This window comes from Centropristis striata, chromosome 3, assembly GCF_030273125.1.
Source record: "Centropristis striata isolate RG_2023a ecotype Rhode Island chromosome 3, C.striata_1.0, whole genome shotgun sequence".
In the NCBI taxonomy this organism is placed as follows: Eukaryota; Metazoa; Chordata; class Actinopteri; order Perciformes; family Serranidae; genus Centropristis; species Centropristis striata.
In genome coordinates, this window is record NC_081519.1 from 40,511,716 (window position 1) to 40,523,907 (window position 12,192).

At 38.8% G+C, this 12,192-nt stretch overlaps 1 protein-coding gene across 2 annotated transcripts; it reads left to right on the forward strand.

Annotated features, from left to right (window-relative positions):
* Positions 1 to 2,805: 2,805 nt before the first annotated feature.
* On the forward strand, positions 2,806 to 10,335 carry hrh1 (histamine receptor H1). Of its 2 annotated transcripts, none has more exons than XM_059327418.1 (2): positions 2,806 to 2,893; positions 6,780 to 10,335. In XM_059327418.1, exon 2 carries the CDS (start codon positions 7,015 to 7,017, stop codon positions 8,653 to 8,655), a length of 1,641 nt encoding a protein of 546 aa, XP_059183401.1. In that variant the 5' UTR covers positions 2,806 to 2,893; positions 6,780 to 7,014; the 3' UTR covers positions 8,656 to 10,335. The 2 variants fall into 2 exon arrangements, with proteins under 2 accessions (XP_059183401.1, XP_059183399.1); XM_059327416.1 differs by lacking the exon at positions 2,806 to 2,893 and adding an exon at positions 3,221 to 3,350.
* Positions 10,336 to 12,192: the final 1,857 nt, after the last annotated feature.

The following is a 12,192-nucleotide window of genomic DNA, read 5'->3' on the forward strand; positions in this document are numbered from 1 at the left end:
AGGGGTTGTGGTTCAGTATATGCCAATATATTGTGATATTGATAGCAAAGCGATATATTGTGATTTTTTAATATAATGTTAGAAAAAAGGTCATAGTATAAAGAACATACCACCATAAAGTCGGGAAATGTTAAGGGAACTGACATCATGATGGATGATGATATCATCTCTGTCCCAACTGATCGAATCATATGGGCACAAAATTCACTACCAGAGCTATATCAACCATTACATTACATAATAAGAGGATGTCTGTCATCTTATCAATTCTGTTGTTCTTTCATCCCAGATTGAGTGTGTTCCATATAGACTGTAAAAATAAGTGCATTGGAAAAGTGTTAACTGTTTTTCTTTCACAGTGGATTTGTTCTAATTTGATTTTGTGAAAAAGTGTCAGCCAGTTGGCTTGGACTATCAGTCTGCGCAACATTGTTAAAACCATAGACTGTATAAATAACGGATGTAGTGACGGTGACGTCATGCATTGGTTTGTGGACTGCCTGTTGGAAGCATCGAGTTCAGCTTTACACTGGTCGCCATCTTGCGTTGCCATCTTGTTTCCGATACAGGAAGCAGACCATATTTGGACTGTGGAGGAGGAGAGGGATCTGAAGACACTGACTACAGCCTCTCTACACCTCAACCTGACTGAGAGAAGCCTCAGCTAATCCACGTTAGCATTAACTGGGGTATTAATTTTGGCTAGCAAAAAACAAAAACAAAATGTATGTTAATTACCTCAGAAAAAATTAACAGCAACTCCTTGAATTCGCTGTTAGTTTGTTTACCAAATGCTGAACAAGACATTTTTAATGAACAAAACGTTCAAATAAACTGTCAAGCGAAAATACAGTGTGAAAGGGTTACAAAACCAAACCAGTAAACGTCCTTTTTCATATCTATATAATGTTATATATAACTTTATTGGCACGTTGCCGTGGATACACATTGTTCTGCTTCTCTCCTGATGACGGCTCGCCTTGTTAGTGACCTGTCAATCAAAGGTAGCCCCGCACCAAATCATACGATTCATTTCCTTCTAAATGGGGCCATTATTTGAACTATTAACATAAAATTGTCTTGAAGAAGATGTTTTACTAGCAATTGAGACCCTAGTGTCCTAACAAAAATTTCTGAGGTAATAAATCAAGTGAGAAGTTTTCTCATTTTGCATTGAAATGGATGGACAGAAATGTTTTTGCAGCCACACTTGGAATTTTCAGTAGAATGCAGCTTAAGGCACTTCCTGGTTTGCCTCCCTGCTCAGACCCGGAGTTTGCCGCCTGGTTAAAACAGAATAGCTACTTCTTTCAGCATACAATGAATGCCACCACAAACAAACCATAAACCATGAATCCGGTGTTGGTGTGGTCAGGGGGTGTGGCTTTGAAATTACGATATTGGGTGACGTTCTGTAACGTTCAGGATGATTTTGATGTTGATAGATACATTGATTCTTCACAGTGTAACTACACCACTTAGTAGAGGTTTAAGGAAAGCAGTCACTCAGCGAGACCGATACAAAAAGCATGCCTGTACCATAGACTGTATATAAATATTGGAAGTAGTCACCATGACGACATCCATTGGTTTGTGAACTGCCCATCTGAAGCATCAAGTTCGATGCTACGTCTGTCGCCATCTTTGTTTTTTGAAACCGGGAGAGAACATATTTGGACTGGAGAACCGAGAGGACGGGTGTATCTAAAAATAAAGTCTAAACACTAAAACAATATGTAGGTTAACTAACAGAAAAACTGAACAGCTGACTCCTTGGAGTGTCATTTAGTACAACCGAACGCTGAACAAGACATTTTTAAATGACCAGAATGTACAAATAAACTTTCATGAACTGAAAACAAACTGTGAAAGGGTGAAAGTGAAAGTTCTGAGAAGGAAACACGGACATCGACAACAGGTTTACGGATAATTAGATGTCCTCAGTGCCATGGATAAGCATTGTTTTGGCTTGGCTCCTATCCTGATTGACAGCTTGTTATTATCAACCTGTCAATCAAAGGTAGCCATGCCCAAATCATAATCTTCTTCATCATCTGTTTTCTTCTAAATGGGACGTTATTTACACATCATATTGTATTAGAGAAGACTTGAAACTTGCGACACCTGTTGGATTTTTTAAAGAATGCAGGCTTAATATAAGGACTGCTGCAAGTTAATAGTTTGTCTGGTTCTCTACCACTTGACAGAAACATTACACCATATGCCAAAATCTAACAAAGTAAAGCAATTTTCCTTTATGCGGTCCCAACCATGGTATCTTTCTTTGCCTTTATCACAGTGCCTTCAAAACCCAGCTGCTGTCTGATACAAGTATTTGCATGTAAACTGAATTAAATTCCATAGTGCTTTTTTTTTTGTTTGTTTAGAATTTTATCAGTATCTCAAACTCAACTGCATCACTATTCCCTCTACTGTTCACCGTCTGTATCTAACTTTACAGTGAGTCATCACCACCAATCACAACGCAACACTCCATCTGGTGAAACCATAGGGTGAAACCTATTCCTGTAATAAGGTAATATTTATGTCTGCAAACTCCAAAGTAGAGAGAGACACAGAGACAGAGACAGAAGGAGAGAGAGAGAAAGAGAGAGAGAGAGAGATAGACACAGACACACACACACACACACACACTGAAAGAGACAGAGAGAGAGAGAGAGAGAGAGAGAGAGAGACAGAGAGAGAGAGAGAGAGAGAGACAGAGAGAGACACAGAGAGAGAGAGAGAGAGAGAGAGAGAGAGAGAGAGAGAGAGAGGCAGGCTTTTTCTCTGCAAATCCAACCTCTGTCCTTTACTCGTTTCTGATGTCCAACAGGAATACAATACAAGCTGGATTTAAACGGTCTTTCCTGGAAATTCATAAACATGGCTGGTAAGAAATGTCTACCTTTGACATACATTCTGCAATAAGTCACAATGTTACAAACTTTTTTTCCTTAATTTTTTTTTTTGTATTAGCAGTTGACAAAAGCCATGTCATTATCCGCCTGTTAGAGAATATGTTTGTGTCCGGTGAAAAGTTTTCCTGCGGCGGCTCAACAGGTGGCTCCGCGCGCACTGACTTGTAGTATTTCGCACGAGAGCTATTATTCATTTTTGATGGATAGGCTCCATCAGGGCTCAACAGGACAAAGGATTAATGTGTGTTCCCGCTCTTTTGTAATGAAATCAGAGGGGCAGTGGTCATTACAGATAATCATATTGAACAATTAGTGTGGGATAAATATCCTGTCCTTTTGTGGTGCGATAAGACGAAGTGTGCTGCACAAAACGCGCAACGGTTCCTGACATTCATCCCCTATTTTATCTTGTTATTCTTTGCGAATTCGGTGAGTAATATGGTTGCTAAATATTTGTGTTGCGGAGGCAGTTATTGTATAAACACAGAGGATATGAACACAGCGAGGAAAAATGTTTACAATCGCACATTTCGCCTCAGATTTACAATCACAGCCAGAGAGATTGATGGAAGCTAATGATAAAGTGAGTGTCTTCAGTTAGAGTTTCATATGTCAGTTTCACATTCAGCTTTAAGTGTACACATACAAGGAATTTGTCCCTTCACTGCTCTCAATACACAGAAATAGACATAGCAGATAAGAGCAAGGATCACAAAGCTGAACAAATAAAGGAAGATAATAGACAAGACTATTATGTGCTTAAGTATGTGGGGAAATAGATAAATATATAGGTTAAATAAAGAACCAATGACCAACAGCAAATATAAAAATAAAAGGTCCATATACAAGTCAAGTATATATAGTCAAAGACATAAAATGTGTCCATAACATGTCATTTATATTCAGTATATACAGCATGCAGGTTTTATATTAAAAGAGATAATAAATGGTGCATTGTGAGGTGTAAAAATGTAGTTTTTCTAACTAATTGATTGATTGATTGTTGGTTGCCTGTACAAGAGTGTTTTAGTTTGTCCTGCCTTGTCTTTTTATTCTGCAATTATGCACTTGAATTAGTGTAAAATGTGAAAAAAACAACGAATTGAAGCTTTGACTGTTGGAATATACCCCTGTCAGTGTTTCCACCTGATGAATGATGAAGGTGGAAGTATCATCCATCAGCATCCGCAGGATAGAGTCACAGTTTATGAAATGCCTCTCATACTTTCAGTTTCCATGACATAGTTATTTATTTAACTGTTGAATCGGTGGGGACAAAGAGACGTCAATGGAGGCGTTGGAGACGCAACATTGCCCCATTTTAATATCAAAACCATGATGACAGTGAGACTGCGTCACTTACCGAGGATGCTAAATAACCTTTCAGCTAATCACTAGCCACTAGTGAACTCCTCCTGAGTGTGTCATCTGTGAGTAAGCAGACACACATAGGCACAGATTTAAAGATTAAACACAGAAAGAAAAAGATACAGACAGAAAGATATAGTCATATCCGCTGGATAAATAGAGAAGAAAAAAATTAAAAGGAATTATAACTTATGTAACATGATTAAATCAATAAGCAATATGTGTTTCCTTCCTCCCTCTCTCCTCTTTTACTTATAGCTTATGTTTGCATATAGATGTCATAGATGACGTGACATGACGTGCAACTTTTTATTGTTTTTCTAATTTATTTATTTAACTGGTTGGCTTTCACTTTACACCCAGCAATTTATAGTTGTTTTTTTTGTTTCTGTGAGGAATGATTCAGTATGAGTGGGATGTGTGTCTTACTGGCAAAATAGCACACATAATTACCGGTAGTCTATTCTGTTGGATAATAAAAACATTCAGATCATTTTTTCTACTTTAGTGTGAATTTGAGGGTCTTAAAACGGCCAAATTACATTTTAATTCACACATGTATCATAGAGACAAGTCTGCACAAGCCCACCTGCCTCCATGGCAACAGGCTGATTGCAGTCTACTTTCTATACACCAAATGGTCAAGCTAAGTGACAGTAGCATATGGATATAGTATTTTGTGCTTTACAGATTGAAAATTATCACACATGGTGCTGTGTAGGATTTTATAAATCCTACAGTATAGATTAAATTACGCAAAACCAGCAGTGTTTTAGTGCCTCCTTTTCTCCAATTGCACAGTTTGTCTACTGCTGTGTCGTTGATGGGATTTGCCACCCTCCCCTTTGTGTGAGTGTTAAAGAAAGCCAGCTGGACAGCGAAAGAGAAACAGCGAGAGAGACTCCAGTCAAATATTACTGTGCCGGCAAAGCAAAAAAGTAAAAAGATTACAGGAACGTGTTTTTGACATTTCATCCCTCACAGAAATAACTGGACTAAGCTACCTAACTTTAGCTACAACTAGCCACCACGAGCAGCTACACCTGTTGTTTGATATAATAATATATGAGATAATATATGAATATATGTTAAAATATAGGATGTTTATTTATCCTCTGAACCGCAAGCTGTTTCAGGGCTCTTTTTGCTCTTTTTACTCACTGTGGCCTTGTATTTCACTGCAATCTAGTATAATATACTGTAATATAAGTCCTGCACCTGTATGGAATCAGCACAATCATGCCTAGAAGTGGAAACAACTGACAAATGTATTTTATGCAGAATAACACAGCTTTATTGCCATACATCATAAAAAAGAAAAAGGCACGAGTTGAATTTCTTTGATGAATGATTTTGTAAAAATTGGAATAAAATGGAATCTATATTTAAAACACTTTACCAAGTGCCCACAAGTGTCATGAATATTGTGTGTGTGTGTGTGTGTGTGTGTGTGGGGGGGGGTCTCCACATGCTATACATAGTGAACTATTTGCAGTTTAACATCCTCTACTTGCAACATCTCCTGTCCTCTCCTCTCTGCTCTGTGTAAAGAGCCTGCAGGTCGGTCTGATTTTCAGTGAATATTTGTCAAGTGACGTTGGTCTCAGCAGAATCAATCATGGCTTCACAGTTGCACTGACGACCGCAGAATTTACTGTTTTTAACAGGATCTGGGTAGTAAAAACGCCTAAAATTTGGTGATGTTTTAAATGAGACATGTAGAATAAAGTGATTTTGACATTTTTAAGATTTGTTTTGGTTACTTTTTCGAATGAAAACTTTTAAAAGCTATGATCCGTTGAATGACCGTTGAAAAGTTAAAATTTCGACGTTAATGCCCGTTTTTCCTGTATTTTTCTACGTTAAACAATATAATTTTTGCGATCTGAGAAAGAAAAGCTACCAAAAGCTTTGAATAATGCATTAAACGCAAGTAAAAGTATTCCCTCCTTTTGTCTTAAACACTCCATTTCCGACAGTTTCTTCTCCTCTCAGGTCAACTCTTAATGGATTATTATGGTCATCTGCTCCAGACATGTTACTGCAGTGTTTACATTACAAACACTGCTACATGTAACTACTTGCTAATGTCAGCGAAACAAGTAATCCTGGCTGGATGTTGTTCATTTTTAATTTCTCCCCAATTTTGGATCACAGTCCTGCTGGAACATGTTTGATTGTTTAGTGTATGTTTAAGAAGCTTTTATTGGTGATTTGTCCTGGTAGAAAGTGCTGCTTTCCTCTGTCCTGTTAATCATAGCAGCTGAAAGAATGAGTGTAACAGACGGGACGTTACAGTGGAGTGTTTGGGTAAAGAGGTGCAGCAGCCTTGGGCAGTATGGGGGCGGAAATAATGTGTTTTTTGAACACAAAAGCCTGGAAAATTTGTTTTATTAGAATCCCAAAATCCAAGTTTGAATCTGAAAAAGAGCATAACAGGTCCCCTTTAAACTATATGACATATTTAATGTGTTTTTATTTGTTTTCCAGGTGATAACACTTTGGATGTATATAACAAATGGACTACGGGTCAAGACAATACTGATTAACACCTAAAGGATTACCTTTTTTAACATAAATGTGCACTGGTTGTTATGGTGAAAGTGCTGGATCCAAACTGACTAAATACACCTTCCTCAGCTCAATAAAACCTCCATACATGTTTTGGCCGACAGTTTAAGACACACTGATATGACTGGATCTAGAGGTGACCATCTCACCTACCATGATGGAATCTGGTCTGTCGACTCCCACAGACCCGCTCCACCTCAACACTGTCAATAGCAGCAACATCAGCTGGAGTGGCGTCCTGGATGCTGACTCGCTGCGCAGCAACAACACCCTGACCTTGCATGGCCAGCTCCACAACGCCCTGCTGGGGGTCTGTCTGGGACTTCTCTCTCTCCTCACCATCATGATGAACCTGCTCGTCCTCTACGCCGTGAAGAGAGAGAAGAGCCTCCACACCGTCGGGAACCTGTACATTGTGAGTCTGTCTGTGGCAGATCTGATCGTGGGGACCACAGTTATGCCTCTGAACCTGGTGTATTTGTTGGAGGATGAATGGAAGCTGGGGCGGGCTGTCTGCCAGTTTTGGCTTATTATGGACTATGTTGCTAGCACTGCCTCAATTTTCAGCTTGTTTATCCTTTGTTTGGATCGGTACCGCTCCGTCAGACAGCCACTTAAGTACCTGAAATATCGAACGCGGGGAAAAGCCAGTGTAATGATTTCTGGAGCCTGGCTGCTTTCGATGATGTGGATTATTCCAATTTTAGGATGGCGGTCTTTCACACATGTAGACCTTAAACCCGAGGAGGAGAACAAGTGTGACACGGATTTCCGCTTTGTCACGTGGTTCAAGGTTATTACTGCTGTCTTTAACTTCTATGTACCCTCAATTTTGATGCTGTGGTTTTACACACACATCTACTTGGCAGTAAGGCAACATCTCAGGGACAGAGAGAGAATCATTCATCCGACTGACTCATTTGGGGAAAACGAGAATGGACAAAATGCCCGAACGCCTGTGAAAAGTGACTCCAAATCATCCAAGAGGGAATGTGGCGTTCCAATAAAAAACTCTAAAAAACAACGTTTGTTGGACCAGAACACGCTGGACCAGCCATGTTCCCTCGAGGATGCTGATAAAACTAAAACGGCTTCATCCAGATCTCACAGAAAAATTGGCGTTAAGTGCCAGAAGACGTCATTGCTTGCCATGACAACAAAACGACTCCGAATGGCAAAAAAGGTCAAAAGGTGCTCGTTGTCTCCCGAGGAAAGGCAGACGAACATTGACATTCCGCTTAGTCGACCTTCGTTGCCACAAGACGTCATTTGCGCTGACGGCACTAATGACAACAAACTTCAAGCGTCTTTAAATGAATGTCACGTCACAGTGCCAAAGTCTGTGAGTGGTGTCTGTGACATCAGTCAGGTTTCAGACGTGCAGAGATACACCTCTGTGCTCTACAACAACTACGACTGCACTCATGCTCTGCCCTGGACTGAGGAAGGGGTCGAAGATGCAAAATTGGACCCGGCTAATGCAGTGACTCTGAGACAGACGTGGCAAAGGTTTATTGACCAATCACGTCAGCGCATTCAGAGCCTGAGGATCCATAAAGAGCACAAGGCGGCCAAGCAGTTGGGCTTCATCATCGCTGCATTCTTGTTGTGCTGGATACCGTACTTCATAGCTTTCATGGTAATGGCGTTCTGCAAAGAGTGTGTGCACCATGACCTTCACATGTTCACCATTTGGCTAGGCTACATCAACTCCACTCTAAACCCTTTTATATACCCACTCTGCAACGGGAACTTTAAACGCGTCTTTAAAAATATTCTCAATATTCATTTGTGACAGATAATGAAAGGCGGAGCAAAGAAGCAGAACAAAATCATGGGTGTCTAAACCCTGCTGATATTCACAGAGCCCCTCTACTTAAATAAAATGAATACATCTTATGCAATACTAGCCAATTTGAAAATACTTCATGGATGTTGCAGTGGCTATGGTGACTGCTTTACACTTCGAAAGATGATGAGATGTTGCACACTGTCAAGCCATGATTATGCACAGCAGATTAGCTGGTTAAATTTTGTGCAGCCGTCATCACACTGCTGTAAAATATTCACAGAGCCCCCTGTGCTGATGTGCATATCAAGCATGACTGTTTTATCCTTCACACTTCCTTCTTTACATCACCAGGCGTGTTGGAGCTGACACATTAGAAACATTTCCGCAGCTCCAAACACATCCGTTCCTACCATCTGGCATCTCCAATCTTAACTTGGGTAATGGCTGTGTGCTTCACCTTTTTATAAATGAGTAATGTCGCCTGATGATGTCGAAGGGATTGTTTCGGATTCAAAACTAAAGTTAAACAATAAATTCTGCCCCAAGTCCCTGTCAACAGTACGTTTCCTCTGAGGAAAAGTCCCTGCAGGATTTGCAAACTGCCTGTGAGTCATAATGGGGAGAGCTCTGTGATTAAAGGGAAGTAGTAGAGAATCTGATAAGCCTTGGCTGTCAGTCTTTAATGCACCCATCCGCTGTATATAAATGTGCTCTTACTGATCCTCATGTCCAAGTGCTAAGGGATCCTGGCAAAAGGGGGCGGAGTCATATGTTTTTGAAAATGTCCTTCGGTTTTTTTTTTTACAAATTGCACACTGGAGAGGGGACATCTGTTGCATTAATGAAAGCCCTGAAACACCCTTGCATGGGTGAGCGTATTAATTTCAAATTATACTGTAATTGTTTTTTAAAGCATTGGTTATTTCAGTTAATTTTAAATCTTATTTTGTATCTTGCTGCCGTCTGATTCAGACTCGTGGCAGCAATTAAGGATAATTTCTGACTTTAATGTTATTTATTTTGTCCGCGTTATGCTTATGATAGTACAGTGTGTCTAAGACCTCCAGAGTTCTTTGAACTCAAAAGAATTTGATCTCTCACCCTCTGTAAACAGGAACATTAATCTTGTATGTTGGCTGTGGTTCAGAACTGAGGCAAACTATGTTGAAAATGTGTCTTAAAGAAATATTTGTATTTATTTATTTTTTGCACTATCAATGTACAGACCCGAAGATTTAACATGATACAAAATATTGAACATTTTACAAACATGAGTTTGTGAGCATGTCACATTGTTTTCTCACAATTACAACAGGATATGGGAAATTAGTTGTGCTATCTGATGTCGGTCCAGGAAAAACACACATCTTGCCAACTGTCTGCTCAGCTGTGACTTGGCTGTTTTTGGATCTGTTGAGTTGTTTTTAAATTTTCAAATGATTTCATTGTGTTTTAACACATTAAAATTGCCATGTTATTAATCTGTTGAAATCTTCTGGTCTTGATTTACCTGTTTGAACTTTGGCAAGTCTTTACTATCAAGTTCAATATGTGTATCAACATAACGTGAAGAAAACAGAGTAACTATATCTACACACACTAATATAGTATATGCACTCACTCATCGACTGAATGTGTGAATCACATCTTCACACTGTCAATAAAAACAGTGGTGTGTTTGCATGGCAACCACTTCAATCCTTCTGACAAATTACAGAGGTAATTTATTTTGCTTTTTACTTTCATCTATTTTATGATGACGAGCAGCACCCACCACTTTTCATGCCATTAGCCAGAGAGCAACACATCTTATTCCACAATGCTGTGGCTAATCTAATGCACTCGTATTGATTAAATATTTGGGAAAAACACAAAGTGCATCAGCCTCTAGAGGCAAGGCATTACAGAACAATTATGTCCCATTAGAAAAGAATGTCTACCATTCTGTTGTTAAAAACAAAGTGAAACAGTTAACATGGTACCACTGCGAAAAAGTGTTCAGATGTCTGTCTTATGTCTTGTATCATGCCACGTATTACGGACCATTAATGTATTTATAATATGTGAATTATACAGTCTGACATAGGGTTGTTATGTATTAAACTGACATGACTTTGACAAAAGCTAGATCAAGACACGCTTCATGTTTCCTGTGTGTCCAGTGAACACAGACGGGTTCTGAGTCACTACTTTGCCAAATCAAACAAATCAGAGGGGAGTGGAACGGAGCAGGAAGAAGTGTGATTGCACCCTGTCATCTCTGCAGTGCATTTCTGTCAACAAGATGGAGGTGTCAGGATGCTGTTCAGGAAAAACAATGTTTTAGATGTTCTTTTTAAACTTTCTTTCACAAAAAATGTGAAAAAACAAACAAACTCCCTCACCGTCTACTAAGGTATCTGCATATTTTGTCCCGCTCATCATGTGACCACTTAACGTTTAGATCAGGGGTGTCAAACTCAAATACACAAAGGGCCAAAATTTAAAACTTCAATAAAATCGCGGGCCAACATTGAACAAATAAACCTTTTAATATATACCAAACATGTTTTGCTTTAACATTAAATATGGAACCAGCAACGCTTATAAAGATACAATATATAACTAAATAGTGCAGACATGCAAAATCAAATTTCAAATAAAAAACACATCAATGTCTTTAATTTATTAAATAAAAATCGTATGCCTCTTTTCTATTTGCATCCTTCTGATTTAAATATCAAAATAAACTTTTTCAACAGGTTAATACATTTAAAAATAATATTAGCAGTAAATGCGCTGTATAATACCGGTGGGTCAGCTTTCATAGTACAATAATAATATAACAATTTGGTATTGCCTCGCGGGCCAAATAAAATTACACTGCGGGCCAAATTTGGCCCGCGGGCCAGAGTTTGACACCCCTGGTTTAGATGTTCATCTAAATCATTAGGACATTCCTTCAAGTATTTTCAGTTTGGACACAAACACAAACTGCTGCATGGATTCATTTTATTCTCCCAGAGTTTTATTACTGACAACAGAGAGCAAAGGTCTCAGTCTCACTCTCTTGTTTTTAATAATGTTGCTTGTTATGACTACCAGAGCACATCTTTCATGGAGTGAGAGTTGATACTCACCCTACCCTTCAAAATAAGTCAATATATGGGCATATACTGTGTCTTTGAATACTCTATTATGCACATGAAGGTATTTTACATATACAGTCATGGAAAAATTATTAGACCATTGTTTTCTTCAATTTCTTGTTCATTTTAATGTCTGGTACAAATAAAGGTACATTTGTTTGGACAATGATAACAACAAGAATAGCTCATATGGGTTTAATTTAAGAGCTGATATCTAGCCATTTTCCATGGTTTTCTTGATAATAACCAAAATCATTATCAAGAAAACCATGGAAAATGGCTAGATATCACCTCTTTAATTAAAATCTTATGAGCTATTTTTGCTGTTATCATTATATTTGTCCAAACAAATGTACCTTTAGCTGTACCAGGCATTAAAATGAACAAGAAATTCAAGAAAACAAGGGTGGTC

What these genes read in the sequence shown, in the direction of transcription:
- hrh1 (XM_059327418.1), top strand. Translation starts at nt 7,015, where the DNA reads ATGATGGAATCTGGTCTGTCGACTCCCACAGACCCGCTCCACCTCAAC.